The sequence below is a fragment of the Cyanistes caeruleus genome, chromosome 17 (assembly GCF_971803275.1).
Source record: "Cyanistes caeruleus chromosome 17, bCyaCae1.hap1.1, whole genome shotgun sequence".
Classification (NCBI taxonomy): Eukaryota; Metazoa; Chordata; class Aves; order Passeriformes; family Paridae; genus Cyanistes; species Cyanistes caeruleus.
Window position 1 is genome coordinate 9,513,005 of NC_141717.1, and position 27,088 is coordinate 9,540,092.

Here is a 27,088-nt window from a genome sequence, read left to right on the forward strand (position 1 = left end):
GGCTCAGGGTGATGCCGCCAGAGCCGGGCCCTCCTGCCCTCCCTGTGTTTCCGAGACGCTGTTTAACCACTCCAGAACACGACTGTAGGTTCCTGTTTGCCCCGACACACACACACACACACACACACACACGGGAAAATGAAAGCTGTCCTTTAAAACCTTTGTGAAGGATGAAAATAATGAAGGAAATGGTGTCTGCATGTGGGCTGTCCTGCCTGGGCCTGAAGCTGGGCCCACCGCCTGAGCCCGCCGGCCTTTACTGAGGGTTGTTTTCTATTGGTTAGAGCATTTTTTCAATTAATGATTTCCGAACAAATGTTAATATTGTATAAAATGAACATAATTTTCTTCACTTGTATTTTTGTTATTGAGCAAGTTTATCAAAATAAATTGTCTACTAAAGCGACTGGCTCCGGCTGCACTGACTGGAACCGACCCCGCCCCCCCCTCAGGTGTGCCCCCCCCCCTCAGGTTTGCCGCCCCCCCCCCCCCCCAGGTGTGTCCCCCCTCAGGGGTCCCCTCGCCCACCGGCGCCCTCAGGCGGTGGGAAGCGGCGCGCCGGGGCCGGCCTCGTCTCCACCGGCAACGCCGCAACAGCAGGCGGGGATCAGGCTGGGTCCCGCCGCACCCGGTCCCGCACGAGGGAAGGGTCGGGAGGTGCTGAGGGGGTTTGGGGAGACGCTGTCACTGGTGCGGTGCCCAGGGAGGGAGAGCCTTTCCCCCGTCAGGTGAGTCTCAGCGGACGGGACCGAGCGGCGCGGGGTCGGAGGAGCCGAGGGTGTCTCTCCCCGGCGGGGTGAGGTGAGCCTCGGGCACGGGACAGCGTGGGGTCGGGAGCCCGGGGCTTTTCCCCCGTGAGGTGAGGAGGGTCTCGGGGACGGGACACCCTGCGCTGACACCGTCTGTGTGCCGAAGGGCCCGGGTTGCCCGGGCCGGGGGGAGGCGGTGGAGCCCAGCCAAGGGAAAACCGGGAATTAATGGTTCTTGCTTGGCTGTACAGCGCCTAAAGCCGAGGGCAGCTCGCCCACCCGCTGCCAGCCCGGCTGGCTCAGCTCCCGCCGCCGCTCCGGGGTTTGCTGTGGTTAATCTCTTTTTTCTGATTGAGCTCTGTAGCCGGTCTCCCAGCAGCTGTGCACACATATAATTAACTGTATAAAATCCCTTAACGAACAGTTCCTGCAGAATAGTTCCTAAATATGTTTTCTGTACATGGATAATTGTAACTTCTCTTTATTTTTTAGTTTTCTGTTGTCCCACATACAATATAAATTATCATTTAAGTTGCTGACAATATTAATACCTTTCTAATAGTGTTTATTCCTGAGGATTTTAACTTTTTTGCTCTAATATCTTTTTACTTCTATTTTTAACAAGGCTAAGTGTATTCATGTACTGGATAAACACATCAGGAAAATGGCATGGTTGTTGGACAGTGATCAGTATTTGGAAAAAATTGGGTGAGGAAACTTACAAAATCTAGTTGAGACTTCAAATGTAGATAGAAAATATAATTCATATAAAGTATATACTATATCTCTTCAAAACATCATATATTAAATTGATGCTTAAACAACTGTCAAAGTATAGAACAATTCCTGCAGAAAAAACTTGAAATTACTTTATGACAACACAGGAATATTAGAGGTAATGAATTGTTCTCATAAAATAATTGTCTTGTAGGTTGACAAAATTCCATCAGCAGGGTGATGATCCACCACAGCAAGATTCTGCTGTGCCTCAGCTAGGACCAGATAATGGATTGCTGGGAGCACATAGCAGCAAGACACAAGATGTGCTGGTAGGCGAGTTTTCCTACAAAATGGAGCAACTAGTACAGCATATATAAATTCACAGTGGGGAATAAATAAACTGATAGACAACTAATATGCTTCCTTACATACATTTGCATGTATACAAAGACAGTTTGATAGATGTGATCACTCATGTAATGAAATTGCATGTTCTGCATCTCTGCAGAGATGAATCTGAGAACAAATTGGGCAAAACAGTAAATGAGATCAACTGTTGATACTGCTTTTTCCCTCCAGAAGGCAGAAGCCAATATATATCAGTTCAAACTCTGAATTGTGTTTGGGAGATGCTTATTTTTATTCATCTCTGGTAAATAACTGGGGTATTTACTTTAATTCTTCTCTTGAACTCTCCTATTTCTTGTCTTCATTCCTGTCTGTTCTAAACTATGCTCTTTTTTCCCTTCCTTTAGCTCACAGTCTGGGGGTATTGTGAAAACTCCTTTTCCTTTGTATCACACATTCAAAAGATTATTCCAGCACATAAAATTATGTTCTTGGACATGCACTGCATAGCAGAAACTCTCCTGAGGACTTACATTTTTGTCACATTTAGACGGCACATTTAATTTCTCATACTGCATGTAATTTTTTCTCACTTGATCTGTAGAGAGGACAAATGAAGAAAACACAGTCTCAAAAGGTGCAAACAACGGAAGAATGGATAAGAAACTACAGTTTGGAATCCTTGCAGTTAACAATAGAATATCTGGTAAATGAGGGCAATATTACTTTGTAAATACAACACTGCCTTTTCTCTAGTCAGTCTTAACTTGTGTGTATCTCTGATGTTAACCATGCATAGTGCTCCAAGAATTCAGGAAATGGTGGTGAAGAGATGGTGTTTACAGAGGAGACTGTTACTGATTTTGAATGCAGACTTGCTGAGTAAGTATCCATCTTCTTTACTGTTTGACGTGTAACTGATTCTGTATCACCATTTCTGCAGGCACTGCCTTAAATCTTAATTTGTCTCTGTGCACCTCAGAGTATCTCAACATTAAATCCTTTCTGCTGAGATTTAGAGTAAGGGATAATTGTATGTCACTACAGCTGAGGTTTGGGTTGTTTTAAGGAAGATGCTTATCAACCAGGTGTTGATGTGAAGCATTTTGCTCATTTTAGAAAGGCAGCCAGTGCATGCTCAGGTTTTCAAATGTAACACTGTGTAGTTGGGGGTTATACTTAATGTAACTTGGATTACCTTCAAGTCATGGATGCAGTCATGACATGGAAGTTTAAAGTATTCTAAGGGAATTTTAAATGTATAAAATCAAGAGAATGTAAATAATTTAATTTATAGATTAAATAATCTATAGAATATTCTTCACAATTTATAAAGAGTGCTACCATTTCAGCATACCTCACTGTGTCAGGCTTTTATAAAACAGAAGCAGCTTTTGTGTTTTGAAAAAGCAAAATGGATTTTCTTCTTTAAAATGTTGGCTTAAACTTTCTGTTTGCCAACTTGTAGACACTATATGCATGGAATTAAAAATCCATTGGTTAAAGTAAAACTATCTGAGAGGACAGGAAGCATTTTGCTTTACCTGGTTGTTACTGGTTTATCAGGTTTTAACTATTTTGATATTAAACTGTTGGAAGTTGTTCTGCTTTAGGGAAAGATGTATGTAATTGGTTAGCCCTACAACCACCAATTGTGTAAGTTCATATTTAGCACATTTTAAAATGCCTGTTTCTCACAGATTTTGCATCTGTGAGAAAAGGGACGTGATGAAGACAGGTGGTCAATTGTTACATTGAAACCCAGTGTGAGAGAATGCTAAATGTGTGCTCTGCCTTTTGTCAGAGTGATTGAACTCTATCAGCACCGAATTCAGTGGCTCTTGCAGGACAGCAGAAAGGTAACTTGGACTTTGCAGTATATTTTTGAATGAAATGCTATATGGCATTAAAGACTAAATAAACTTTTGAATACTAGTGAAAAGTATATCCCAGGAAGCCTTTGTATTTTCATTATTTACTACAAGTTCCATATCATATGCAGTGATGTTGACAGTGTATTGTTTTTTCTGACCTCTTATTGGTATGCAGTTTTCTGCTTTCTAGATTTAGTCTTTTCCTTTCTCTTTGCAGTCTTAGTCGTCAGGTCCTCTCAGCACAATTTAAATGGGAGCAGATAATGCTGAACTTAACCTCTTCCTGGAGTGGAGCTGTCTTGTAGTTCATTGTGCCCACTCTTGCACAGCTGCTTCGTCACACTGCGCCTGGCAGTGCTAATGCTCAGTAACTCCTTGAAGGGAATGAGGAAAGCAGCATTCCAAAATCTGATTTCCACAAAGTTGCTTGATTTCGCTGAAGGGGACAAAGTTATTTTTTATTTATCCTCTTAATCAAGGAATAAGCTGTCTTGGGAAGAAGGTAATATGATTCACTGGTAAAGGTTAACTGGGAGCCAGTAGGACTCTCTTTTTTCCTTCTTCTTTTCCTCCTTGGCCTGGTCACCATGTCATCTTCATGCTAAAACATTTAAAATTAAAATAAATACCTTATACTTGGTTTTAAAATAGTATTGTACAGAATAAATAGTAAAATTATTGAACTGTAGATAGCTAATATTTACAGTGACTTTTCTAAGGTGTTCGGTGTTATAAAAGGAACTAAAGTTGGACTTTTGGTTGATGTGTCTCATTTGAGTTACGGACCTAGACTACTGGATTTTCAGAAGAACCTTTTGGTAAGTAATAATAAAGCAAATTTTGCCAATTTCAGCATACTAATCAAGCTTTTGTGAAACTAGAAGCCAGGAACCAAATAGAAAAAAAATTGCTTAAAATCTTAATATACAATAAAATAGATATTTTCTATTGTAGAAAAGTATGCTCTGAATGTTGTTGAAAGTGTAGTATTTGTTAATGTTCAGATCAAAACAAATCCAGTATATACTTCAAAATATTATTAAGGGAAGTGTTATTGTTAAAGTTTCTCAATTCTATCCACATTCTCTATGGAATAAACTTGCCTAACAAAAGCAGCTGTAATTTTATTTGTGTGTTTCAAATAAAACTCCTTCAAGAAAACTCAGTTTCCACATAGTCTGGTTTGCTTAGCCTCAATATCTGAACTATTGTTTAGCACTAGCCAGTATTACATGCTAACCATTTTTTAAAAATTGCTTGGTGGGTATTCTAGATCACTGCTGTTTCACGTGGTCATCAACTGAAGAGAAAAACTGGTACCAGTACAAAAAATATCCTTGCCTCCTGCCTCATTAACAAATTAGTTGGAATGCCATAAGTTTGCAGGTCTTCTCTCTAGCCTTACCAAATATTTGAATATCTATGATTTTTTCTTAGAAGCCTATTTTTAGTGATAGATAAAAATATCGCTGTAACTATTTTTAAGAAATTCCTATTTTTAGTATTTTACGTAATAACCCTACCAAAAGCACCATGGATAGTAATGCATTTGTAATTTTTTATTTATTAGTGCTTAATAGATGAGCAACTTTGTTATAAGAAGCAGTTGTACTGCCTCTCATTCAGTACAGAAATTTCACTGCTGTGGGAGAGTCCAAAAATCATCAATGTTCATGTGTAAGTAAGTTAATTTCTCTGAAAAATCAAGCTGTTTCAAACAAGGTCTCCATTTTATTTGAGCAATCTCTTGTAGGTAATAGTGTTTTTAATCTTGTGCCTGCAGTGTTTTTAGGAGGGGAGAAAAGCAATGAATTTGGCATGTGGTCAGTGGTTTCAAGATGGTTTACACATATAAAATATTTTAGCTGCTCCTGTGGTTTGTAGTAATCTTTGTGATCTGTCTTATTTAGAGCCTAAATATTTTTTTTTTTCCCTCTCCTAGGCTACATGAAGCAAGACAGTGGATACAAGAGCTGGAGCCTGGTCGAGGCTGTAATTTGCTGAAAGCCTTAAGGCATGTCCTTCCAATGAAAGAACTGAATTCCTTGGTTCTTATTGTAGGAAGCTGGTAAGTTCATTATCTGTCTGAACAACCAGATTTAGATTGGATGCAGGCTTGATACAAGCAACTGAACTTGATAAAAAAAGAAATAGAAAATTTAAGATCCAAGTTTTACATATGTTTAGTTTATAACTTTGAATTCCTTTATTTCATACCTTTTTTACTATTTATAGATCTTCTCTTTTCTGGTATGAAACTGTTTTTACTTTGCTGATCATTTATCACAGTAATCTATTGAGAGCCTGCTGGCTCTAATTTTACATCAATTGTCATTAAAGATGTCACTGAAAGAGTCCACACCTCTGCGAAGGTTAGAGGATAAGATTGAATGCTTAATGCTATTTTATAGCTAAATCTAAGATTCTTCTGTCTGTGATCTTAGTAGTGCTGATAGGGAACTTAAAATGTGTGATTAAATAAATGAAACCAGATGAGATTGTATAAATTATAGACTTGAATTCTTCAGTTCTACTGTCATAACTTGAAAATTGCAATATTGGAGTTGGGATTACGAGGAAAAGACTATGATAAGGATTCTAGGAGTGTTACCTTACTCCTAAATTATTAATTGTATTTTATTTTAAATGTACAAAAAGAGATGTGTAAGCTTGGCAAAATTGATACTTAGAGTAATTGAACTTAGATTTCAGATAACTTATTGAACACACAGTGTTGATTAGAAGGTTCCAGGTTTTGCTTGGATCTGCTCTGAACAGAAAATAGAAGTTTATACTAGGTGAAAAATTCCTTAATTTCTGTCCCTGGCAGAATTGTAGCTGGAAGGAAAGGTTTTTACTAGCCATCAGAGCTTAGGAAATGAAAGCTGTGTGGGACACTAAGTTCTAAACATCAAGCAAAGTTTTACTTTCTTTGGGGCCTTTGGAAACAGAGGGCATCCTTACACACCAGAGTTGAAAGGTTTTCTATCACAGCAGCCAAAGCCACAGCTCCTGACTCTTAGCTTTCAGGGCTAGCAGGGGATACTTCAAAACATTTGTTATGAATGGGCATAGAATCCTTGAGAGTTTGTTATCATTCAGATTTTCATGACAGACCCAAACTGCAGTGGTGACATCTCAGTAATGCTTGAAAGAGGGAGAGAAGTTTCCTCCAAAAGCATGATATTGCTAAATACCTAAATAATTCCCATGGTTTATTATTTCTTTCCCAGCTTTTCTTCCATGTCTTCTTCAGTATGGCCTTTTTCCCCCCATTTGATTACTGCCATTTTTAATATCTTTTTTCTTTACTTTTTTTAATCAGCCCTGATCAGTCTTTTGAAATACTATGTGATTATGCTCAGCAGTGTACACTGGGGAGAAAAGTGCAGATTCACATTGTTATATATGATTGCAACCCTGCTTCTCTTGTAAGTAATTGTGTTAATACTTAACTTCCTGAAGTGCCCTGTCATTTCTTTTCTTATTCAGCTGTAATGCCTTCTCTCATAACCCTGTGGGGAAGCTAACCTAATCGTTAGAGTTCTTGAATTCAAGAGTGTTGTATTCTCTTCAGAGCAGATTTGCACACATGAAGAAATTGTTTGGAGCATCATCTTGTAACTTGCTATACTGAGTTAATTTTTCAGCCATATTAAAACAAGACTGGTAAGCAAATGATGGAAACAATTATTTTGGCTTTCTTAGTACAAGTATCTCAAGAACTCGTTTTCTGTCTCTACTGAGAACTGAATACCAAAAACCCACATTATCAAAAGAAACTATCAAATCAAAGTAACTGTTTCTCTTCCTATTTTTATATGTAGGCAGTTCTAAAGAACCTTGCAGAAGCTGTAAGAGGCCGTTACCATTGCTACTCTTCCAAGGGAGAGGTAGGTGACAGGAAGAGAGGCAAAGCATTTTTCTCTCTTTTTGATGATTTTTCACTTTGAGAAAGTAAAATCATTATCACCCAAGTAGAAGTTGATAGTAAGTGCTGAAAGTCTCTGTCCTAGAAATGCTGAGGATGTGCTCAATAAACCTGTGGTTAATTCTTTCTGCAACTGAAAGCATTTCCTAAAAGTGCAATAAATTTTGCAGTTATTGTTTACTGACTTATTGCTGATAAAAGCAGTGGCTTACTGTAGAGTGATTCAAAGTTATAATGTAATACCTTATTTATAAATGGCTACTAATTTATATGCAGAGCATTAGATACATTTATACTCAATTCTGCCAGGCAGTCTTGTATTAGTGTTTGCACAATAAAGTAAGAGAGCTGCTTTCAGTTGCTGTATGAGCAGTAGTTAACTTATTTTGTTTTTATAATTGCAGAATTTTGATAGCAGTGATTTTCATCTGCTACTTCAAGAATCCCAGAAAGCTAAGGACCTACTCGAGAGTATCAAACAGGCTTTTCAAAGAAGAGCTGGTGGCTTGCTTGGTAGTAGAAAAGCAGATGTATGTATCTCTTTATTTTCAGATGTATTTTGAATAATTAAGGTTAGAAATTTTAAGTGTCCACAATATGAAAAAAAATTGTGTGATGTATCAGGTATTTTGATATGTGAACTTTGAATATTCTCTATTGAACATCCTTTGTAAGAGCAAATTAAGAACAAAATCAGCAAAGGAGATATTTTGCTAAATGTTCTCCAAAATCCATAAAAAGAACATTGTCCTGTGATCATAATGGGAATCTAAGAAGCACTAGCCTAACTCTATGCACAATCTTATAGATGAAGTTCCATCAGTCCTTTAAACTGGTGAAAAGATACTCCTATGTGATTTAGTTGGACATTTAAATCTATTGCAGACTTATAAGGGCTTGTCTTGGTAGCACTGTTATACAAGTCTAGGAGGAATTTTTTTGTTAGTGAAATAGTCTGTTCTCTGTCACAGCCACTGTAGGTATCTGTGTGATGTAGACAAGCCTGATCTGAAAGTGTGTCTGAAAGCTCACATTAGATATTCTTGTGTAGCTGGTCATCTGACCTGAGACATTCCAGACAGGAGGCAAAGTAGTTATTTTTGAATAAAATTTCTCATTATTTTTCCCCTCAACCTTCCTATGCTGTACATTTTTTTTTTCTCTCTTCCAACTTCATAGTTACTGTGTAGGCTACCTCTGGAGCAGAAGTCACTCTGAAATTATTTAGAAGATTCTATATCCCCAGTAAAAGCCCATTTTTAGGAGGACCAATGATAGCTATTTTCAAAGCATTTTGTTTGTTGGAATCCCAGCACTTCAGTTTTAATTATGTTCACCGGGATTCCATGTTGGATATTTTGAATTGAGAGTAAAAATAAATTATGCTAAAACTTGCATGAGCTTTTCTTGAAATCCATTTTAGGTTTCCACAGAATTTGCAAATACAGCAACTTCCAGCTTCTTCCCAAAGCCTCCAAAGAACAAAGGACCATTAGTTATTCAAACACCAGGCATCCTGGCCAAAACCTCAGCAGACTGGTTAAAGACATATGGACTGAAAGGTAGCACAGAAAGGAAAGCTTAACAGATATGAAACATGAATTAAAGACAGAGTATGTGTTTTATTTAATGTCTTTTTTTCTTCCTATAGCTAAAAAATTAGACCTTTATCAAGTTTTGGCTCCCAATGCTTTCTCTCCTGTGGAAAATTTTATACCTGTTCTTAAAAAAACAGTATCATCAACTCTACATGAGGCAAGTGATGAGGAACTTTTTTTCCCTGGGTTTGTGGAGTTTTTTTTATTTATACTGCTACATTTTTCTAATTTTAATCAGTACTTTAAGCTGCCTGAAATTAAGTTGGCTGAAATTTGAATCATAGATTCAACTCAAATACTTAATGTCATTCTTAAGAATGACTCAGGAAGAAATTCCATGTTGGTCTATCTTATGTTGAGCTCTGTAAGCAGTTAACTCTATTTATCCTTCTAGAAAGTGATGATACAGTTTGAGTGGTATGATGGAACTGTAAAAAATATCCATGTTGACCTTCCAGTATTGTACAACTATCAGGTGAGTTGTCTATCGTGATGTGGCCTTGTCAGGGCTAGACTACCATCTAATTAATCCTCCTAATTGTCTTGTTAGCTAAGTACTGTGGGGATTCATGTGCAGACAGCTGTCCTTGTAAGTCTGCAGCCACTGGAATTCTTACAGGCAGTAGTGATTCTTGAGGATTTTCTGCTAGATCAGAAAGCGGATCATCAGAGAATGGGACGGATTTAATCAAAGAGAAGCTGGGGATGTTTGAAACCAGGGTTTGCTGTATAGTGGTCTGTCGGTCCTTTTTCTTTCCCACTTTACTGGCAGTCCTCACAAAAGGCTATGGGAATATTTCCAGGCAGGGAAAACAATTCATTACAGTGGGAGTGATGTGAAGTCTGTGGAACTCTACAGCCAGACCAAATGGAGAGTGTGAAGTGGCTGAAGTGAAAATCAGTTTCTGTGGCTCCTTGCTCACTGGTAGATGCATGTATTTTGTGCTCCAAAAGCATGCTAAATGATAGTTCTGAGTTCAGTGCCCTTTTCTAGCTTGATATGCCCTCATTTAATACCTATATATACTTGGAAAGGTCATGGTGTATAGAGTTTGGACAAATTACTTTGATATCAAATTGATAGTGTTAAAGAATTACATGTGTTTGAGAATATTGTGTTTATGTTATATTATGTGTTTTGTGATGAACACTGCCTAAAAATGTTATTGAAGAAAGTGTAAGCTTGTAAAAGCTCTTAGAGCTCTTTTTTTTGTTTTCTTGATATGTCTGAACACTATTTTGAACATTGTGGCAAGAGGAAAAGTGGAGATACTGGCCTCTAGATTCTTTACTGCTTTTTTTTTTCACTGTATGTTTTTTCATGGTCTGTGTTCTCATATCTGTACTAAAAATGAAATGTCACTATCTAAATGAATGAAAATATTATTTTTTTACTATGCTGTTATGTTATTTCTGTCTTATTAAGCATTTGACAATAAAAGACTTGAACTTTTTATTTTTAACATAATTTTTTTTTATTTATGCATAGAAAATCCTTGCTGAAATGGTAAGAATCTATGAGAAACGAATTGACTGGCTATCCGGTGCTAGCAGAAGAATATGGGGAAGTGTTTGTGAAAGAAGGTATTGTATTTGATTTTGGGTTGTTTTTTTTTTTTTGTGAGGTTTGAAGCCTTAATGTGTTTGAGGACAGTGTTTATTTACATCTTGTCTGAGGCCTGAACCTCAATTGCACATTTGCTCTTTTTACTGTTTATAAACCTTGAATATGGAGTTTGAGACAAAAGGAAGGTAGCTGAGACCCCTGTTACTAGAGGTTTTCTTGCTCATTGATTTGGACTGAATTAGTTTACCTGGCCACTGTGTTGTGCTGGCAGCTCACATCCCACCAACTGTCCATCGCACCTGTGGGTCTTTTCAAAACTACTGCTCCCAAATCATCTCTGTCCATTAACTGTGACCATCCTGCGTTGTCTATGCAAGCAAGACTTAAAACTGACCGTGCTGAGCAGCTCATCATTAACACTTTTCTCTAAGCAGGTGATGTGCTTGATAGCATCAGACAGTCCATACCTGTGCAACCCCTCTGGCACTGATGAGCTGAGAGAAACCTTAACCATTTGTCTCTGGAGTAATATTCCATATGTTCCTGGAGTGTTGGCTGGGAAAGGACTGAACCATCAATCAACTCTCCTTGCTGGCAAACATCCACACATTTCAGGAGGGCTTTAGATACTCAAGTACAGAGAAAGAGGAAGACCTGTTTGGAGTTCAGCAGCCCTTATAGCACTACAAGTAGCCAGGACCCTGATAATTCCATAGTTTAGGAAAGATTGAAGTTTCATTACTGTTACTATTTTTTTTTAAAGCTACCTAATGTTTTGCAGAACTTTTCTTAAATACAGATTCAGTGTTTATAAATTTTGATACATAGGTAGAAGGTACTTTCCCAGGCAAGTTAGAGTGCACTAAAGACAAGAATACATAATTAGATAAGAGTTATTTCTTTTTTTAAATGAATATCATATTTTTTATATAGGGTGGTTATACTTGTTGATATATCAGTGACAAACTCTACCTATATCACTCTTATCCAACATTCTTTGCGACTTTTACTTGAGGAACAAATATCAAATAAGGACTACTTCAATATTATAGCGTAAGTAACTATTTAAGAGTCTTTTAAAATAACTGTAATGCATTGCAATGAAAGAAGTATGCTGAGAGCTTGTAGTTGCTAATAGGCATATTTTAGTATTTAATGTTTTTAGTGAAGTATTTGCAAGACTGGCACTGATTGGTCCTTATTGGGTGAGTTCATGAATCAGATGGAGACCAGATTAGTAATTAAAAATCACTGGTTTGGGTGACGGTCACTGGAACTGATTGCATCATACCTGTAACAAATACTCATCCTGCTGTATTGTTCATAACAGTATTAATTCACCTGTCAGAAACTTACCAAAAGAGGATTTTGATGTCTCAGGTACCATAACTGAGAGCACCCTTTAAATTTTACAGTAACTCCAATACTGTTACAGTGTTAAATATTACAGTGTTAAAATTCTGTACTCAGCACTGGCAGGCACAACTGCTAAGCAAACTACTGGGCAGGTGTCTTGCAGGTAATAGTAAAAGCCAGCAGCTCTTGGAGTTCCTAACATGGTGTGAGAACAGAGCCCTTATCTCACAAGAGAGATATAGGCAGCAGCTGTGGGATGGAGTTCCTTTTTCACTGAGCTTTTCCCAGCTCATGTAGGATCCTGTTAAGGAAAGAAAATCAAACAAACCTTGGGTGATGGATAAATGTGGATAATTAAATGGTTTGAAATAGAAAATAGCTGGCATCAGGCTGTTTTATGTCTATAATACCCCAATGAGATTTTTCTTCTTCAGTAAATTTATTTTATCTTTTTGCTTGCTCTAAACTGCAAATTAATTGCTGTTATCTTTCTGTGAAAGATTTGGGAGTGATATTGTGCCTTGGCAACAGGAACTGTGTCCTTCCCAACCAGAAAACTTAGAAAAGGCTTGGAGGTAGGATCAAATAATTATCCCATGTATGTGAATTTCATAGAGAAAAATTGCAAACAAACTAAAAAATTGTATAAGTTTATTATGTTGCATAAATAGGCTGACATGTTTCACACTGCTTGTTCATAGTGGTTTCTTGTGAAGACAGCATTGTAAAAGTTAGTAAGCTTGATGACTTTGTATTTCATATGTATGTATAATATATATGTACACAGAATCAAAAGTGTCTGTGTAAGGAATAAAGAGGTTACATTAAGAATTGAAAACTGCTTCAAATACGGCTGGGATGTGAGAGCTAAACAACAGGGTTTTTCCCACATGCTTTGGAAAAAAAATCCCAGGTTTCTGTTTGTGGAGTCACACTGTGTTCTCACTGTACCTCTTGTTTCATTCCTGTTTCTGTAAGTTCTACTATATTACTATTTTTCCACATAAAATAAGGAGAGAATTCTTTCCTTTTTATGCTTTGTATCTTACTTTAAAACTAGTTTGCCATGCTGGCAGTACAGAAACCAGAGCAAATAATTTGTTATATAATCTGGATCTGTTCTCTGTCATTTTCAAAAATTTTAGACTCCAGTGTAGTGCTATTTAAGATACTTAGTTCTCTATATTACTTTGAGCAGAAACAAGAGGTTTTGTTTCTTCACTCTTTGAACTGTAAACATCTTGGTTTAGGTGGGTGTTGAGTTTGGAGTGCAAAGGCAGTAGGAATTTCATGAGTGCACTCAGAAGAGCTGTGGAAGTTGACTTCAAAGACAAAGATAAACACAAATCACAGGGACTCTACCTGCTGACTACTGGAATACCTGATCAGGAAACAGTGAGTGTCATCACAGGCAATTTTCCTCTTAAGTTCCTATCAAAACTAGTATCAACTTTCTTTTTCTCTTTTTCCCTAACTTGTTTTTCCCCTTGTGGCCAGTCATCACAGTTCATTGGCAGAATATTCCTCCTTTACATACCTAAGGCAGCACAACTGTGGGGATCCCAAGCTTCCATTTCTGCAATCGTTAGTCATGTGTTGGAGTAGCAATTATTGTGTGTGAATTATAGAAAATTCAAGATGTGCTTTTAGGATTCCTTTCCCACTTCAGTTCTGGACATAATTTTGCTTCAGGTTTCTGAGTTTGAACAAGCTGATTTTTGTAATCTTTCATTTCTGTACAGCTCATGGGAACAAAGACACAAATAATTTTCCAGTGGAGCTCCATAGCACGTTATGTAGAAACAGCTCGTTTTTTTATCCCAGTAATCCCTTGCTTGGATCCATGTTTGTAGTGAATGTGCTCCGTGGCTTTTAAGCCGTGTGCACAGCCTTGAGTTTTTACATCTGTGCAGTGAGGTGTCTCCTGCTTTTGTTACCAAACCTCTGGAAATTCTGGGCAGACCTAAGAAATTATTAAAGCCTGTATGGTTGACAAGAAAATGAGGGACAGATGGACAGTTTCATCCCTACCTTGCTTCAGTGCACTGCTAAATTGATGCCCACGATGTCTGCCTTTGGTTCCCAAATCTACCCCAGCTCACCTCTTGCTTACAGTAGAGCTGTTGCCACTGTAGCCAGCAATAGTGCTAATTGTGTGTCTGCATGGACTGAGGAGGCTTTGGACTACTCAGGGTAGGTTCCTGTGCTGAACTGCTGCAGCTGGGAGGATTTGAGGATTTGTACAACAGACAGGAACCAGTGGAGTAGATGGTAGCTTGTCTGAGGTAGAGGCTCACCCCTGATGTTTCTTTTTCCTCTGTCTTACAGCACACAATCAGTGCTTATGTGGCTGAGGCTTGTGGAGGTTTTGATTTCCAGCTCCATGTCTGCCTGTTCAGTGTAACAAAGGACACTGACTCCACTGGGATTATTCCAGCCCGCTACGCCAACCCAAGGGAAACCGCCTGTGCTTTTAAAGAAATTGTTCAGGCAGCCAGTGGAAGGTTTCACTGGTTTGGAGAAGCAGGTATGAGCAAAGGAAAGTCAACACATACTTCTTTTTCATTAATGATATAATATTCATTAATGATTTTTACTCCCAAACCAAGTAGTTTTCTTCTTTTAAGATATGCTGATGCTGTACTAGCACTGAGATAAAAACACAGGTCATAGTTTTATTGCAATCACATTGCAGAATATTATAATGCAGCCTTAATTAAGGAATTTGGGTTGGTTTTTTTCTTCTATTTGAATTCACTATTTTCTGGTAGCCTTTTTAAAGGTGCTTTAAAATATAGTTATTGATATGGTAAGTCCAGATGATCAGGCTTGCAGGAAACAAAGGTTTTTTGGTCCTCTGTATTGGTATTTAGCATGTCATACAAATCGTTGTATATTTTAGAAAATCCCTACTTTGTACACTTTAAAAAACCTGTGCTAATTAGAATCTATTTGATTATCAGGTATTTTTGAAAGTGATGATATTACTAGTATTATATCTGAAATGGAAAAAGCAAAGAACTACTCCCAAAAGGTATGAATTACATAGAACTTTTTAAATTACGTTTCTTCCTTAAAAAATTCAACAGTGTTTGTTCAGCTGACAATTCAGGAGCTTGAACAAAACCGTTTTATGATGAGCAGAAATGTTCTAGAGTGTGAGAATAGTGACCATAGAGTAAATATGGACTAGAAAGCAGTTGCACAATAGCACTACAGTGACTGGTGTTGGAGTAGCCATGATTCCCTACCAAATACAAGTTTACAGTTCGAGTGATTCTCCTGTTTTTTGCCAATCCTGTGATGAATTCTTTTCAAGTAAATTAATTCTTCATTATAATAAAGTTATATATGTTACATGCAAATGAATAATGCTACATTCTTGTAAGTCCCAGGATAGGGAGGGCTTGTCATTAGCACAGTGGTTTTGTTCTGAAACAGTGTACTGAGGGTGTAGAACTAGACTGTATCTCACCATATTCCATGCACATGACTTTTTTCCAAAGATATGTAACAGAATAACTGAGGCAGTATAGCCAGCCTGGCAGTGTGGTGGCTGTTTCTTATAAAAGTGTGACTAGATAGAGATCTGCAGTAAGAACCTTGTCCAGAGGGCTGAGTACCCTGTTGGATGCAAGTCTGAGTCACAAAAGTTGGACTTTTTTAAAAGGAGAGCTGGTGTCTATTCAATGACACCTTAAAATAATTCATTATCATTTAACAGTTGCATATATTTGTTTCACCATCCTCCACATTGTTCTAGCCTTGGTCTATACACACTGCTGCCTTTTGGATTAGTCTGTTTGCCCAGAGCAGGAAGGGTTTCCATACAGTGTGTTTGAGCAAGCACTCAATGGTTTCTTTTCAGTAAGAGGTGTTAAACATTATCAGATAGGAATTTTATTTATTATTATAGTAGTAGATACAAAATACCTGTCTTTGAAATATCATTTCCTTAAATTCCATGTATATGAATTACTAATCAATGTGGATTTCCATTTCAGTGTGCATTCCTAGTGGAGTCCTTAAAGCAACGCTCAGTAAATCAGTCTGTGAAACCCATCACACCAGGAGACTCAAATGTGTTTATGAGGAGTAAGAAAAAAAAACCACAGAAGGTGCCATCTCCTAAACCCACAGCTATGAGTCTGGCTAGAATAGTTTGAAATGGTCCCACCTTTAATATACTGTGTTAATTAAAGATCCTGCTGAGCTATTGGGTATTCCTTTTGGTGAGAGAAGTGCTCAGCTGAAAATTTGAAGAAATAAGAGCAGCACTGTGATAGTACTTTGAATTTATGTTTGCATTCAAAATGCTACATATACCAAAAAGTGCATCATACTGAGTAATTAATTATAATGGAACCACACTGTCTTGTCAAAAGCTGTCTAAATAATCCTTCCTCTGACCTTAAAAGATAAAGCAGAAATGTGCTTTACCAAATGACATCTATTTTGCAGGTCCTTCTAGAAGGATATTATGATGTTCTACTCATTTACAGATGAGACAGATGCAGCTCAGTAGCATGTCTGGCCTCACAGAGAGCCAGCATAAAACAAGAACAAGATTCAGGATTTGTTTCCTTGCTGCTGTGCTTATTTCCATGGAGCTGCACTACAGAATCCCTTGGGATTTTGCTAGTGTTTGTTCATTTTAACTGTGCATATGTCTGTTTTGAGTAGGTGTGTACATCTGTAATATGCATAAAGGGCCAGTGCTTACTGGAACTTTCAGGTCTCATCTTTGAAATGGGAATGGCATTGTAGGCGTGGGAATGTAGGAAATGGGAATGTAGGCGTGGGAACGTTGCAAAGGCTTTGTAGGTTTTCCAGGCTGTTTTATCAAAGGTGACATGTTCTCAACACCTCGTCACAAATGCAGGAGAACCTAATTACTCAGAGATAACAATAGAGTGTAGTTTTGCAGGGATTAAACTTGTAGGAAACGGGTACGGGGTTGTCTGTAGATGTTTGGTGATATTTATAGTAGAGATGTTAAATTAGATGTCAGTTGCTTGAAGGCTCAGTGTCACAGCAAGCCTTATCCTAGAGTAGGGTTAAACAAGTTCTTGTGTTGTTTAGCAGACTGCTCAGCCCCTAGAGGGATAAGCCAAACCCAAAGGAGAAATTACTGGTGCCAGCACTAGATTTTCAGTAGTCATTAAAATGAAGATACTAAATACTGCATTCTATAAAGCAAGGCCATTATCATACTAGACTGCTCCTTCAGGTGGCAAAAAATGGTCCAAACTCCTCTCCATGTAGATGCTAGTCCTCAGGTTTATGGTAGCAGATGATATTGGCAAGATAATTAAAACAGAGCAATTAGTTACTTAACCCAGCAAATTAATGTGTTGTTACTTAACTGCAAATTAATGTGTTGTCATGACAGTCTGTGGATTAGTCAAATCCAGAATAAAGCAGGAATTAAAGAATAAAGAAGCATAGTTCCAGATTAGAATCATGTAGTTACAATCTGGCTAAAACACTTTTTACATTTATTTTTTTGTTATTAAAGGTGCTTAAGGATGTTAAAGACAACCATGGTGCAGAGAGAAATACTCCTGTAAGAGTACTAGCATGGCGTCCTCCTAGCACCAAAGCAGGAATTCCACCAGGTCTGTATGGATTAGGGACTTTTTGTCTTCAATTTTGTTTGGGTTTTGCTTAAAAGACAGTATTTAAATTAGAGATTTAAATTAAGATTTTAGAAACTCCTGAAATTGTAAACTTTAATCAGATTTATAGGAACCATCGTGCTTGTTTTGGAATTCCTTCGGGATAAGTTTTAGCTGTTATTTATCTTGTTTGTTTCTACACTGTGCAAGGAAGGAACTCTTAACAGCTGTGATTTCCAGGTCCTAGAATTGAATACCTGACCTTTATCAGGAAATGTCAAATGTGTCTGATGGAAAGTAGAACCCCACTGTGTTCTATACCTGAAGCCATAAGGCTCAGCAGTTCTGACATTTATTATGTTTTCAGTTCAATGTATACATTGCCATTAATCTGTTAGATCCCATTTTAATTAATATGCTGTTCCACTTGATGTATTTATGATCTAGTAATGAAGGAAAATACGACACCAGTGTCAGGTTGTCTGAAGTGCTGATTCTTCCAACTGCTTCTGGTATATGAAAAGCTCTTAAACTGATTCCAGTTACTGCTGGTCCTTTAAAGCCCAATTCATTTCTCCTCCATTTTTGTTTTCCCTGTGTTTTTTCTTTGTATCATCGCTAACATTTGCAATTTTTCTTTAAATTAAGTTTTAGTCTTCAAATCTACCGATGTTGATATGTAGCAGTGTTTACAAATCTGGATTCATATTTGCATCTGAGGTCCTCTCTACAAAGTTTACTGGTTTCCTCCAACAAATATTGTGCTTGTTCAAACCCCTAATTTTTTTCAGACTAACTCCTGTGACATTCTTCCTGATTGTAATTTCTATATTTGTAAAGGTTTCATTTCTATTAAAGCTTCTTAAGTAGTGCTATAATATGATTTTTCTTAATCAGTATCAAAGAAAATGAAGCATTTTTAATTGTGGTAATAGGAAAATACAAAGAGAAGAACAGAGTTGAATTCTTCTCATGTAAGAGTTTTATCCAGCTGAGCTAAATTAATGGGTTTTTTTAATCTATTATTACTTGTAGCACAAACAGTAAAAGAACAGCCTCAGACTGAGAATAAAGGAAAGCACAAACCCAGGAAGCAGCCAGAGCTTTCTGTGTCTGTATTTTACACTGAAGAAGGAAGAAATGTGGGTATGTGTTATCAGGATGGGATGGGTGAAGCCCTTTTCTTATCAGCACTTCTATTATAAAACTGGCAGGATGATAAGTCACTGATAACTGGTATGCTTTGAACAGTGAGTGGGAGAGAGTTTCATTTACCAAATAGTGGTAAGGATTTTTACTTTGGGTGCAGGTGGGTGGCACTTTTTGCCTGTGATTTTTGTTTTGTTTTTTTTTTAAAAGGGTTTTTCTTTTGTAAAGTCCCTTGGGATCTTTTGGTCAAAGGTGCTCCAAGGAAAGGTGCTGTGAACATGGTTTAGTTGATGACAGAAGATTTGGTTAAGAATTTCTTGAAGTGACAATTTATTTAATATAAGTGAATCTTTAAGGTACTTTGTTCGTTTCTTAAATAGGTACAATATATCAGAAGTATCCAAAGGCAGTGTGCATAAGAAAATCTGTTTGCTCTGTCACATTGCCAGAGGATGAGGAAATCTGTTCAAGCAAAGAGGTATTTTTCTCCTTACTATTAAACTGACATTTTGGAACTATCCATCTGAATTAATGTCAGTGTTAATTGTGATTCTGTACAATGTGTTATTACTTAAATTTTTCTAATATTTGCCAACAATCAATTGCTCTATTTGTTTGTCTTACAAGTGGCTGACCAAGTACAGTATTAAAAAGCTTAAACTGGAATTGCCCAGACTGATGTTTGGTCCAGGCTGTACCCACCAGAAGAAAACTGTGCAGTCTCTGCATAAGAAAGTATCAGCAAAATACTGTTCTATCTTCCCCAGTGCAGAAATCAATGTAGGTATTTGCAGATGTCAGGTACCCACATTATTGAAAAGCTTTGTTTAGTGAATGTTGGTTGATGTTTATGGCTTTCTAGTATGGTGTTCTCTCCACTCTGCCCTGTTCTTTCTGAATCATACTTCCACTATCAAGCTAGAGAAGGTCTTTTATTCACCACAAAAAAAACATTTAGCATGTTTGGAGTCCAAACTGCATGTTCTTTAGAATGTGTAGCATTGCCTCTGCTCATACAGTATGAAAAATCATTTTTAAAATTTAAATAAAACTTTTCAAAATCATGTGTGAGTGGAAACTGGAAAAATGTTGGATCTTGATTGTTTCAGTTTGTGTAATGACTGGAGAGAAGCACAGAAAGTTAAGTGCAAGCAGCAGAGTCACAGAATATTTCTTACCGTATTTCATAGATGTAAAGACAAAAATCTCCCTGGTATTCAATGCCTGGTATTCATTGCATATATAGCAGCTGAGCTCAGATTTCCTCAAGTAAGATGCTCTTGCACAAACTGAATTTTTTCAGGGGGTTGTGAAACATCTGCAGTTTCACCCTAAAGAGCTGGAGACCTACACAGAACAACTGGAGAAGGTGCTGCAGCGCTATATCCAGAGAGTGCAGTGGCTTCTCTCAGGTATTGGTGTGCCTCTGCTTTTTTGTAAAGCACAACTTCAATATATACATAAACCTTCTTGTCTGCTATTTCTGAATGTAAATCTGAACCTCCAATGTGAATAAAGGTTCTCTGTCTTGAATTTCAAGTTTAAAACTTATTTTTGTGAATACAAGAGAATTCAGTATCTGTGCAGCTGATAAACATCTCACTTGCTGACAAATAATTCATTTTTAGTTGTTATGTGTTCCTGAATTCAGAGCAGAATCTTTCCATCAACAGAATACATACAGTAACATATACAAGCAAAATTAGGTTTTCTGCATGTTTTGCTAAGAATATGCCCTGCTTAGAATTTCAGCATCACTATTGGTGAAGAATATTTTGATCTCTCTGCTGCTTATAAAGATCTTTGTTGGAAAACAGTTCAATTTTTTGCTGAGTTGTAAAGGAGCTGCAAATTATTTAGTGCAAGTTGCTGCAATTAGCTAGTAATTAATGCTTAATAGTGCTAGTTTTGAAATGGCCGAAGACTTTTCTATTGTTAAGCTTTCAACTACCTAATTGCCACATAGATTAGACTAAATTATGTAGAAATGTGCCCAGAATTACCCCTAAAGACTGATGATTTACATTATGCTCAATAAAATAAGCCTCTGTAATAACTCTTAATTAGTTTTAATGTTCTGGCCCAGGAAGCCGAAGATTGTTTGGTACCATTTTAGAAGCAAATGTCTGTGTTTTGATTGATACATCTGGTTCCATGGGCCCATATTTGCCACCCGTCATGAAAGAACTTACCTCCCTTATCTGGGAACAGCTGAGAAAAAATGAAGTCAGGTATGGTGAATTACTGATAAAGACTGAAATCTGCACTCATTATTATGTAATCAGATTGCTTAATAATTATAGTAATACAGCACTGAAACACAATTTCAGTAATTATTGTATGTTAGAGTATAATGTGCATGTAACAAGAGCTGCTTTTTCTGTTGTTTTACCAGTTTTAAGTTCTAAACTCTTAAGACCTGAGCTTCTGCTGTAGGCTGATGCTGTTTACCCTCTTAGGCTCAGCATTCCCATAGACTTTCTGTTCATGAAAAGGAAGATATGCTTTTTGACTCTTCCAAGGCTGAAGATCTTCATCCAATACTAGGCTCTTTGATAGGGAGTTTGGTTGGGTTTGTTTTTTTTACTGTTTGGTTTATTTTTTAAAAAATTTTATATATTTACTTATTTTAAAACTGTCTTATCCAAAGTGACTTGTTTTACTGGTTAGGGTTAAATGTTGTGGGTCATCTTTCTCCTCAGGTTTAACCTGCTGAGATTTGCAGAAAATACAGAGAATTGGAAAGAACATCTTGTAGAGGCAACTGATGAAAGCTGCCATGATGCTGTGCAGTGGGCTTCCACATGCCATGCTCATGGGAACTCCTGCATCCTTGCAGCTTTACAGGTTGGTGTGCCACAGCTTGGAGAACACATCCTGTCTTGTGGTCAAACACTTGCCTGGTGACATTCTAGAAAAATTATTATGCCCAAGTGTACAACATCTTTATATGCAAATCACTGAACAGCTTAGAAATCAAGTCACTGTTTCTGGCCCCAGGGCTCATAGATACTCATATTAGTTGCTTTTACTAAGTTTTTTTAAAAAAGCCAAATATCAATAGTTTTGTTAATATTTGTGTTCAAAGAATACTGGAGAGGGCAAATAGCCAGTTGCTCAAAGTGATGTTTATGTACAACTGTGGCTGTAGTATGTTACTCTGACCTAAACTCGATTTTAAATAAGCAGTGTTTGTTGGAATCTTATGGGTTTTGAGTACAGTTCTTGAAGTTTAGTAACAAGTGAAGAAATTTTTCTCCTATAAAAATTCTCAGTGTAGAAATCAACTAGTAAGAATAACTTAAAACTGAACTTGCAATTTCATGAGATTTAAAATAGGAATCAAAAAATAAATGTTGCTTTTAATGAACAATCCTTCTTCCAGACATCCTTGCACAATCTCTGTATAAATGTTACAGCATTCATCATGACTAAAGTCCTGTAGAGCTGCAAGGCACATGTGTAGTACAAAGATATCCACCGAGTCAATTACTGCAGCAAATTTTCATAATACTCATTCAAGTCCTAGTGAGTCTGATTTTCAGACATTAAACACCTTTAGCTACCATAAAATATGATGTAAAAATCTTTTGTCAGTAGTTCTCCAAAACCAGTTAATCTTCTTTTTTCAGTAAGTCAATTTTTGACAATGTCCTGCTTATAAATATGTTGTCTTATGCTACAAATTATCTACTTAAATCTTCAAATTTACATCCTTGATCTCCTTCCCTAATGAATGAAAATGAAAAGACAAAACTAAGTTGATTAATGATGAGGCAAATATGCAACTATCTTAAATCATTGAAATGGTATTTTTGTTCCAAAGTATAACTTTTCATATAAATGTACAAATTATTTAAGTTTATTTTCTGCTTTTCAGAAGGCTCTCAGTTTCCAAGGTGTAGAGGCACTGTATCTATTGACTGATGGAAAACCAGACACCAGTTGCAGTCTGATTTTGAAAGAAATTGAAAGATTGATAAAGAAACAAGATATTAAAATCCACACCATTTGTTTTAGCTGTGCAGACAGGTATATGATACTTTGCAAGAAAAAAAAAAAACTCTTAAACTGACTATTTATTGTCAGAGGTCTGTGCTGACAAGATGGTAACAGGGAAGGTTTTTCTGACACAGGTAATTGCTACATTTTATACAGAAATTTATAATCATGTCCTCCAATCTATTTGTTTTGATGTCATATTTTTGAGGAGTTCTTAGAAATTCTTTTGCTGTTGCTTTTGGCAAATAATTTTCATGAATAGCTTTCTACTTTATGCTAACAGAGGAGCTGTTGAATTCCTGAAGAAGCTTGCTTCCCAAACAGGAGGGCGCTTCCACTGCAGTTCTGGAGGTGAAGATGGACAATTAGCAGCACACAGAATATTGACAGAGGGGCTGGATGATGAAGATGTATGTTAAATAAATTGTTTTGTTTTGTTTCATTGCAACTTAGTTCATCAGTAGAGAAACTTCATTTAAAAAAGAAGAATAAGAAAAAATAATACAAAATTTCTAGGATATTTCATATTAAAACCAAAACCATAAATCATAGTTTTGCCTTTCTGCTAACTGCCTTGGTGAGGTGCCCAAGCCCATGAAAGGAATACACAGTGCAACATAGGTTTTGAAAGAGAAGTAAAAAATGCATAATGTGTCTGAATGTGGTTTTTAAACTAACTTCAGCTTTTACTGTCTTCTTATCCTTGCCATCTTGTGTTTCATTTAATTGTAAAATCCTTATACAGTGCTTAGCACATCAGTCTTCCAGCATGAGACCTCAGGCATTGCCACGGCAGAACAATGTTACTGAGCAGAGCCAGGTTCAGTCTAGGCTTGCTCTGCTCTGCTCTTCTCTAGTAGAGGACCACTAGACCGAGACCTCCTCTGCAAGTAGGGAAATTTAGAGCTTAGGATCAATTAATTAAGTTGATGAAACATAAAATAACAAATAGGTACAAGTTAAAACATTTTAACTATGTTTTCAGAATCCAGTTTTCCCTTACTTTGAAGGAGATGATTTAAAGAAACTTACTCAAGAAGTAGCAAAAGCTAGAAGTTTCTTAAAGCAGGCAAAATCTTGGAGGTGAGTATTTATCAAGAATCTTTGTATTTATTATTTAGTGGAATGAAGACAAGAATATCTGACTCCCAATGTCTGTTATATAAAAAAATAGACTTGGAGAATTGTCTAGAATAGGAGTAAAGGACAATTAAATTGTATTGACCCATATGTTTCTTCACTGTTACCCTTCCTAGCTGCCAACCCAGCACCAGAATGCACCAAATTCAATAGGAATGGCAGGCAAAAGTATCTGCAAAAGACCTTTAAAATGTATTATACCTCCACATTGAAAAGTCATCTAAGATCAGAGCTAAACAAAGACTCCAAGGTGTTCTATGCCTCTGTGAAAAGCTGCTGTAATTCTTTAGGGTTTGTTTTTCTTTCAAACAGATTATTGCTTGAAAAATGGAACACAAACCAAAAAGATGACTCTGGCTTTCAAAAAAGTGTTCAGGTAAACAGTCACCTCATTTACATCATAGCTTATGTATAGTTCATGTATTTCAGTAGAAGGGCAATATTTTATTAAATATTCGTTTGTAGCAGTGACTTTTCCCAAAGTTGGAAACATTTGTAATGATTTTAGTTCTTAGCTGAGATAGTCCAGAGTAAAACCCCATATAACTAAAGAACAGCTCAAAGAAAACTGTCTGGGGTGAAAAGAGCAAGGCAGATGTGTATTTGTAATTACTACTGGTCTAGCAAGCAGTTAAGCACATTAGAGGGTTAGAACCAGATGCAATGGCTGTAATAATAATTGTGGCATGGGCTGCACGATTTATCTATTAAATGAACAAGACAGACTGAAAAAAGACCCCACTAATATCAAAAGCATCCTCAGCAAACATGGGACTATCATTACAGAGTAGTGGGAGAGGCAGCTGGGCAGCTGAACCTCTCACAGAGCCAACCTGCTGCTTTAAATTGGCAAAGTAAAATCCACAGGAAAAGAGAAATTACTGGGTGGAAGTACTTTCTCAGAGTTAAACAAGGCAGAAGCCTTTGTCACAGAGCTGTTTGAGGAAAAGCAATGGACACACAGACAACTGCAGAGTTGCACTAGAGAACCTTGGCCTGCCAAGATACTCATCAAGAAATTGGGCAAGGCAGATACAGAGCAAGACTGGGCTTTTAAAAATCCTTGTTTCTATAGCTGTAGTTTGTATTTTGGTTCAAAAACATTGCCCAGTCATTCAAATAATAATATAAAGAAATCCAGTCCAACCTGCTGGTGAAGAATGCCTAGTTCATGGAGAGTGGACACCTGGAGTCTGGTGTGCAAGAGTGTGTCAGTGTGGCTGAGTCTGCAGAATTCAGCATTTAAGAGCTGATCACTCACGAGAGATGCTTGGAGAGGGATCAGATATAACAACATCCTATAGGAGCAAGGAAGTTGTTACAGGCATGCAGAGATAAAGGCTGGTGTTCCACAACTATCTCTGTATCTCATTGTTCCAAGGAAAACTGTATTGCTGGTGAAGTGTATAGGAAGGCATTCCTGTTAAAATTCTCAAGAAAGTGCATAGCACTGTAGCCCCATCAAACATTTAACTAAGGAAATCTGATTACTTTCAGTTTAAGTTACATTGTTTTTCCATTACTATTTTGTCAATGGTGACACTGAGCCCATGGATTTTATATATTTTGAGTTGTATTTTAAAAAGTATTCATGTGCTTCACTTGTAGGATTAAATTTTCGATGAAGAAAAGGTGCTGAAGAGGTTTGGAATCATACCATTAACCTGCTTCTTTTCAAAGTGTGCTCACACCTTCCAGCTTCAAGCAGAAAGAAAGAAGGTTTTTCCTTTGTTGTCACAATTGTTGGCAAGACAAGAAGTTGCAGATGATAAGCGCTGCACTGACTCCACTTGAAGATTTTGCAGGATACAAAGTAAATCAAGCCCTGAACCCTATGAAGTTTAAATATAAGTAGAGGATAGTTTTCAATATCGTTAATACAAATTGTAAAAGTGTATGGATCAGTAGTTACACAGGGTCACAACTTTTGTTTCTCTTTTATTGCATTGTATCAATTTCTTCAGTTAGTTGCTGGTATGTCTAAATTGCCTATTTTGTCTGTTGGTTTGAGAATTCATTATTGGTGCTTATTATCACTAGCAGATGAGACAGATGGCAGTGATATTAGGAAGAGAATTCTTTATGCCAGTTTGGCATAGAAAGTCCAAGAAATAACCTTAATGGAGAAAACAAAGCTTGTAATTCATGTTTTTGCACAGAGAAGTTTTGCTAATAATTATTTCAACTCTGGATGATGACTCAGAAATTACCATACATGCAAGAAAGTAACACCCTGTTGCTGATGTAGCCTGGTTGTGTTTGTATAACTGGACACTGCCTGTCTTCTGAGCAGTTCTGTTCTTACATATTTCCTGTCTAGAAAGATTAAAAATATGTTTGCTAGTATCAGTAGAAATATACTCGGTTTTTACTGATTTTTGTAATGACAGCTCACTAGTATTTGGAGATGGTCACTGTTGTTTTTTAGAGGATTGGAAATTCATCTCAGATGTTTAATAAATGTAATATAATAAAAATGGATTCATAATTAAAAATTAAGATACTTGATCTGCATTTATTCAAGAGCCATCTGCATCTCCTGAGTGCCATGGGATATGCTGTGATATGGGAGATTGTGTCTTTTCTGTCCCTTTGTCTCTCTTGTCTCTATAGAGAATTAAAAATTACTTCTGTCATAAATGTATCTACTTAGTGTTGTATGCTCTGAACCAGGTGACTCCTGCCTTCCATGCTAGTGCCAGCCTTTACTAGAATGCTGCAGTTAAACTGATGCTTTGTGCTATGCATCACTTTCTGTGATTTTATTTGTGGATGTGTGTAACTGTTGAGATGATTTGATATGAAAATGTTAATTGTAACATTAACATAGGATTGGTTACAGTTCTGTTTGGGGTATAGATGATGATCACTGATAAGATGAGGATTTGTACTAACAGAAATATTAAAACAGTAAATCCAGGTAGAAAGGATGAGCTTTCTGTATTGCCAAAAAGGCAATTTCTTATTTGTTTCTTGGAGGGTTTAAGAAATGTCACAGTACTGTAGCATAGATTCTTATATTCCTATAAAAGTACT

The 27,088-nt window shown here is 37.0% G+C and overlaps 1 protein-coding gene across 12 annotated transcripts; it reads left to right on the plus strand.

Annotated features, from left to right (window-relative positions):
* On the plus strand, positions 1 to 26,547 carry VWA3A (von Willebrand factor A domain containing 3A). 12 transcript variants are annotated; one of them, XR_015277407.1, is made up of 34 exons: positions 1 to 728; positions 1,375 to 1,457; positions 1,681 to 1,798; positions 2,422 to 2,523; positions 2,617 to 2,699; positions 3,622 to 3,676; positions 4,411 to 4,509; positions 5,262 to 5,368; positions 5,634 to 5,759; positions 7,017 to 7,122; positions 7,519 to 7,584; positions 8,027 to 8,152; positions 9,046 to 9,184; positions 9,274 to 9,377; positions 9,615 to 9,695; positions 10,710 to 10,804; positions 11,721 to 11,840; positions 12,644 to 12,718; positions 13,394 to 13,538; positions 14,472 to 14,670; positions 15,107 to 15,177; positions 16,148 to 16,261; positions 17,662 to 17,761; positions 18,797 to 18,907; positions 19,291 to 19,388; positions 19,538 to 19,690; positions 20,214 to 20,322; positions 20,978 to 21,141; positions 21,613 to 21,757; positions 22,791 to 22,942; positions 23,196 to 23,322; positions 23,898 to 23,995; positions 24,365 to 24,428; positions 25,661 to 26,547. XR_015277407.1 is itself a non-coding variant. In XM_086854720.1 (34 exons), the coding sequence occupies exons 2-34, from the start codon at positions 1,414 to 1,416 to the stop codon at positions 25,664 to 25,666; spliced, it is 3,483 nt and encodes a 1,160-aa protein (XP_086710846.1). In that variant the 5' UTR covers positions 1 to 728; positions 1,375 to 1,413; the 3' UTR covers positions 25,667 to 26,547. The 12 variants fall into 12 exon arrangements, 6 of the variants coding, with proteins under 6 accessions (XP_086710846.1, XP_023792483.2, XP_023792482.2 ...); XM_086854720.1 differs by having other exon boundaries at positions 20,997 to 21,141; XM_023936715.2 differs by having other exon boundaries at positions 20,997 to 21,141; positions 22,794 to 22,942.
* Positions 26,548 to 27,088: the final 541 nt, after the last annotated feature.

Excerpts from the sequence above, each read along its gene's own strand:
- VWA3A (XM_086854720.1), top strand. The coding sequence starts at position 1,414 with ATGGCATGGTTGTTGGACAGTGATCAGTATTTGGAAAAAATTGG. Across the intron at positions 9,378-9,614 it reads TATCATCAACTCTACATGAG|AAAGTGATGATACAGTTTGA; the intron begins GCAAGTGATGAG and ends TTATCCTTCTAG. Across the intron at positions 19,389-19,537 it reads AAATCTGTTCAAGCAAAGAG|TGGCTGACCAAGTACAGTAT; the intron begins GTATTTTTCTCC and ends TTGTCTTACAAG.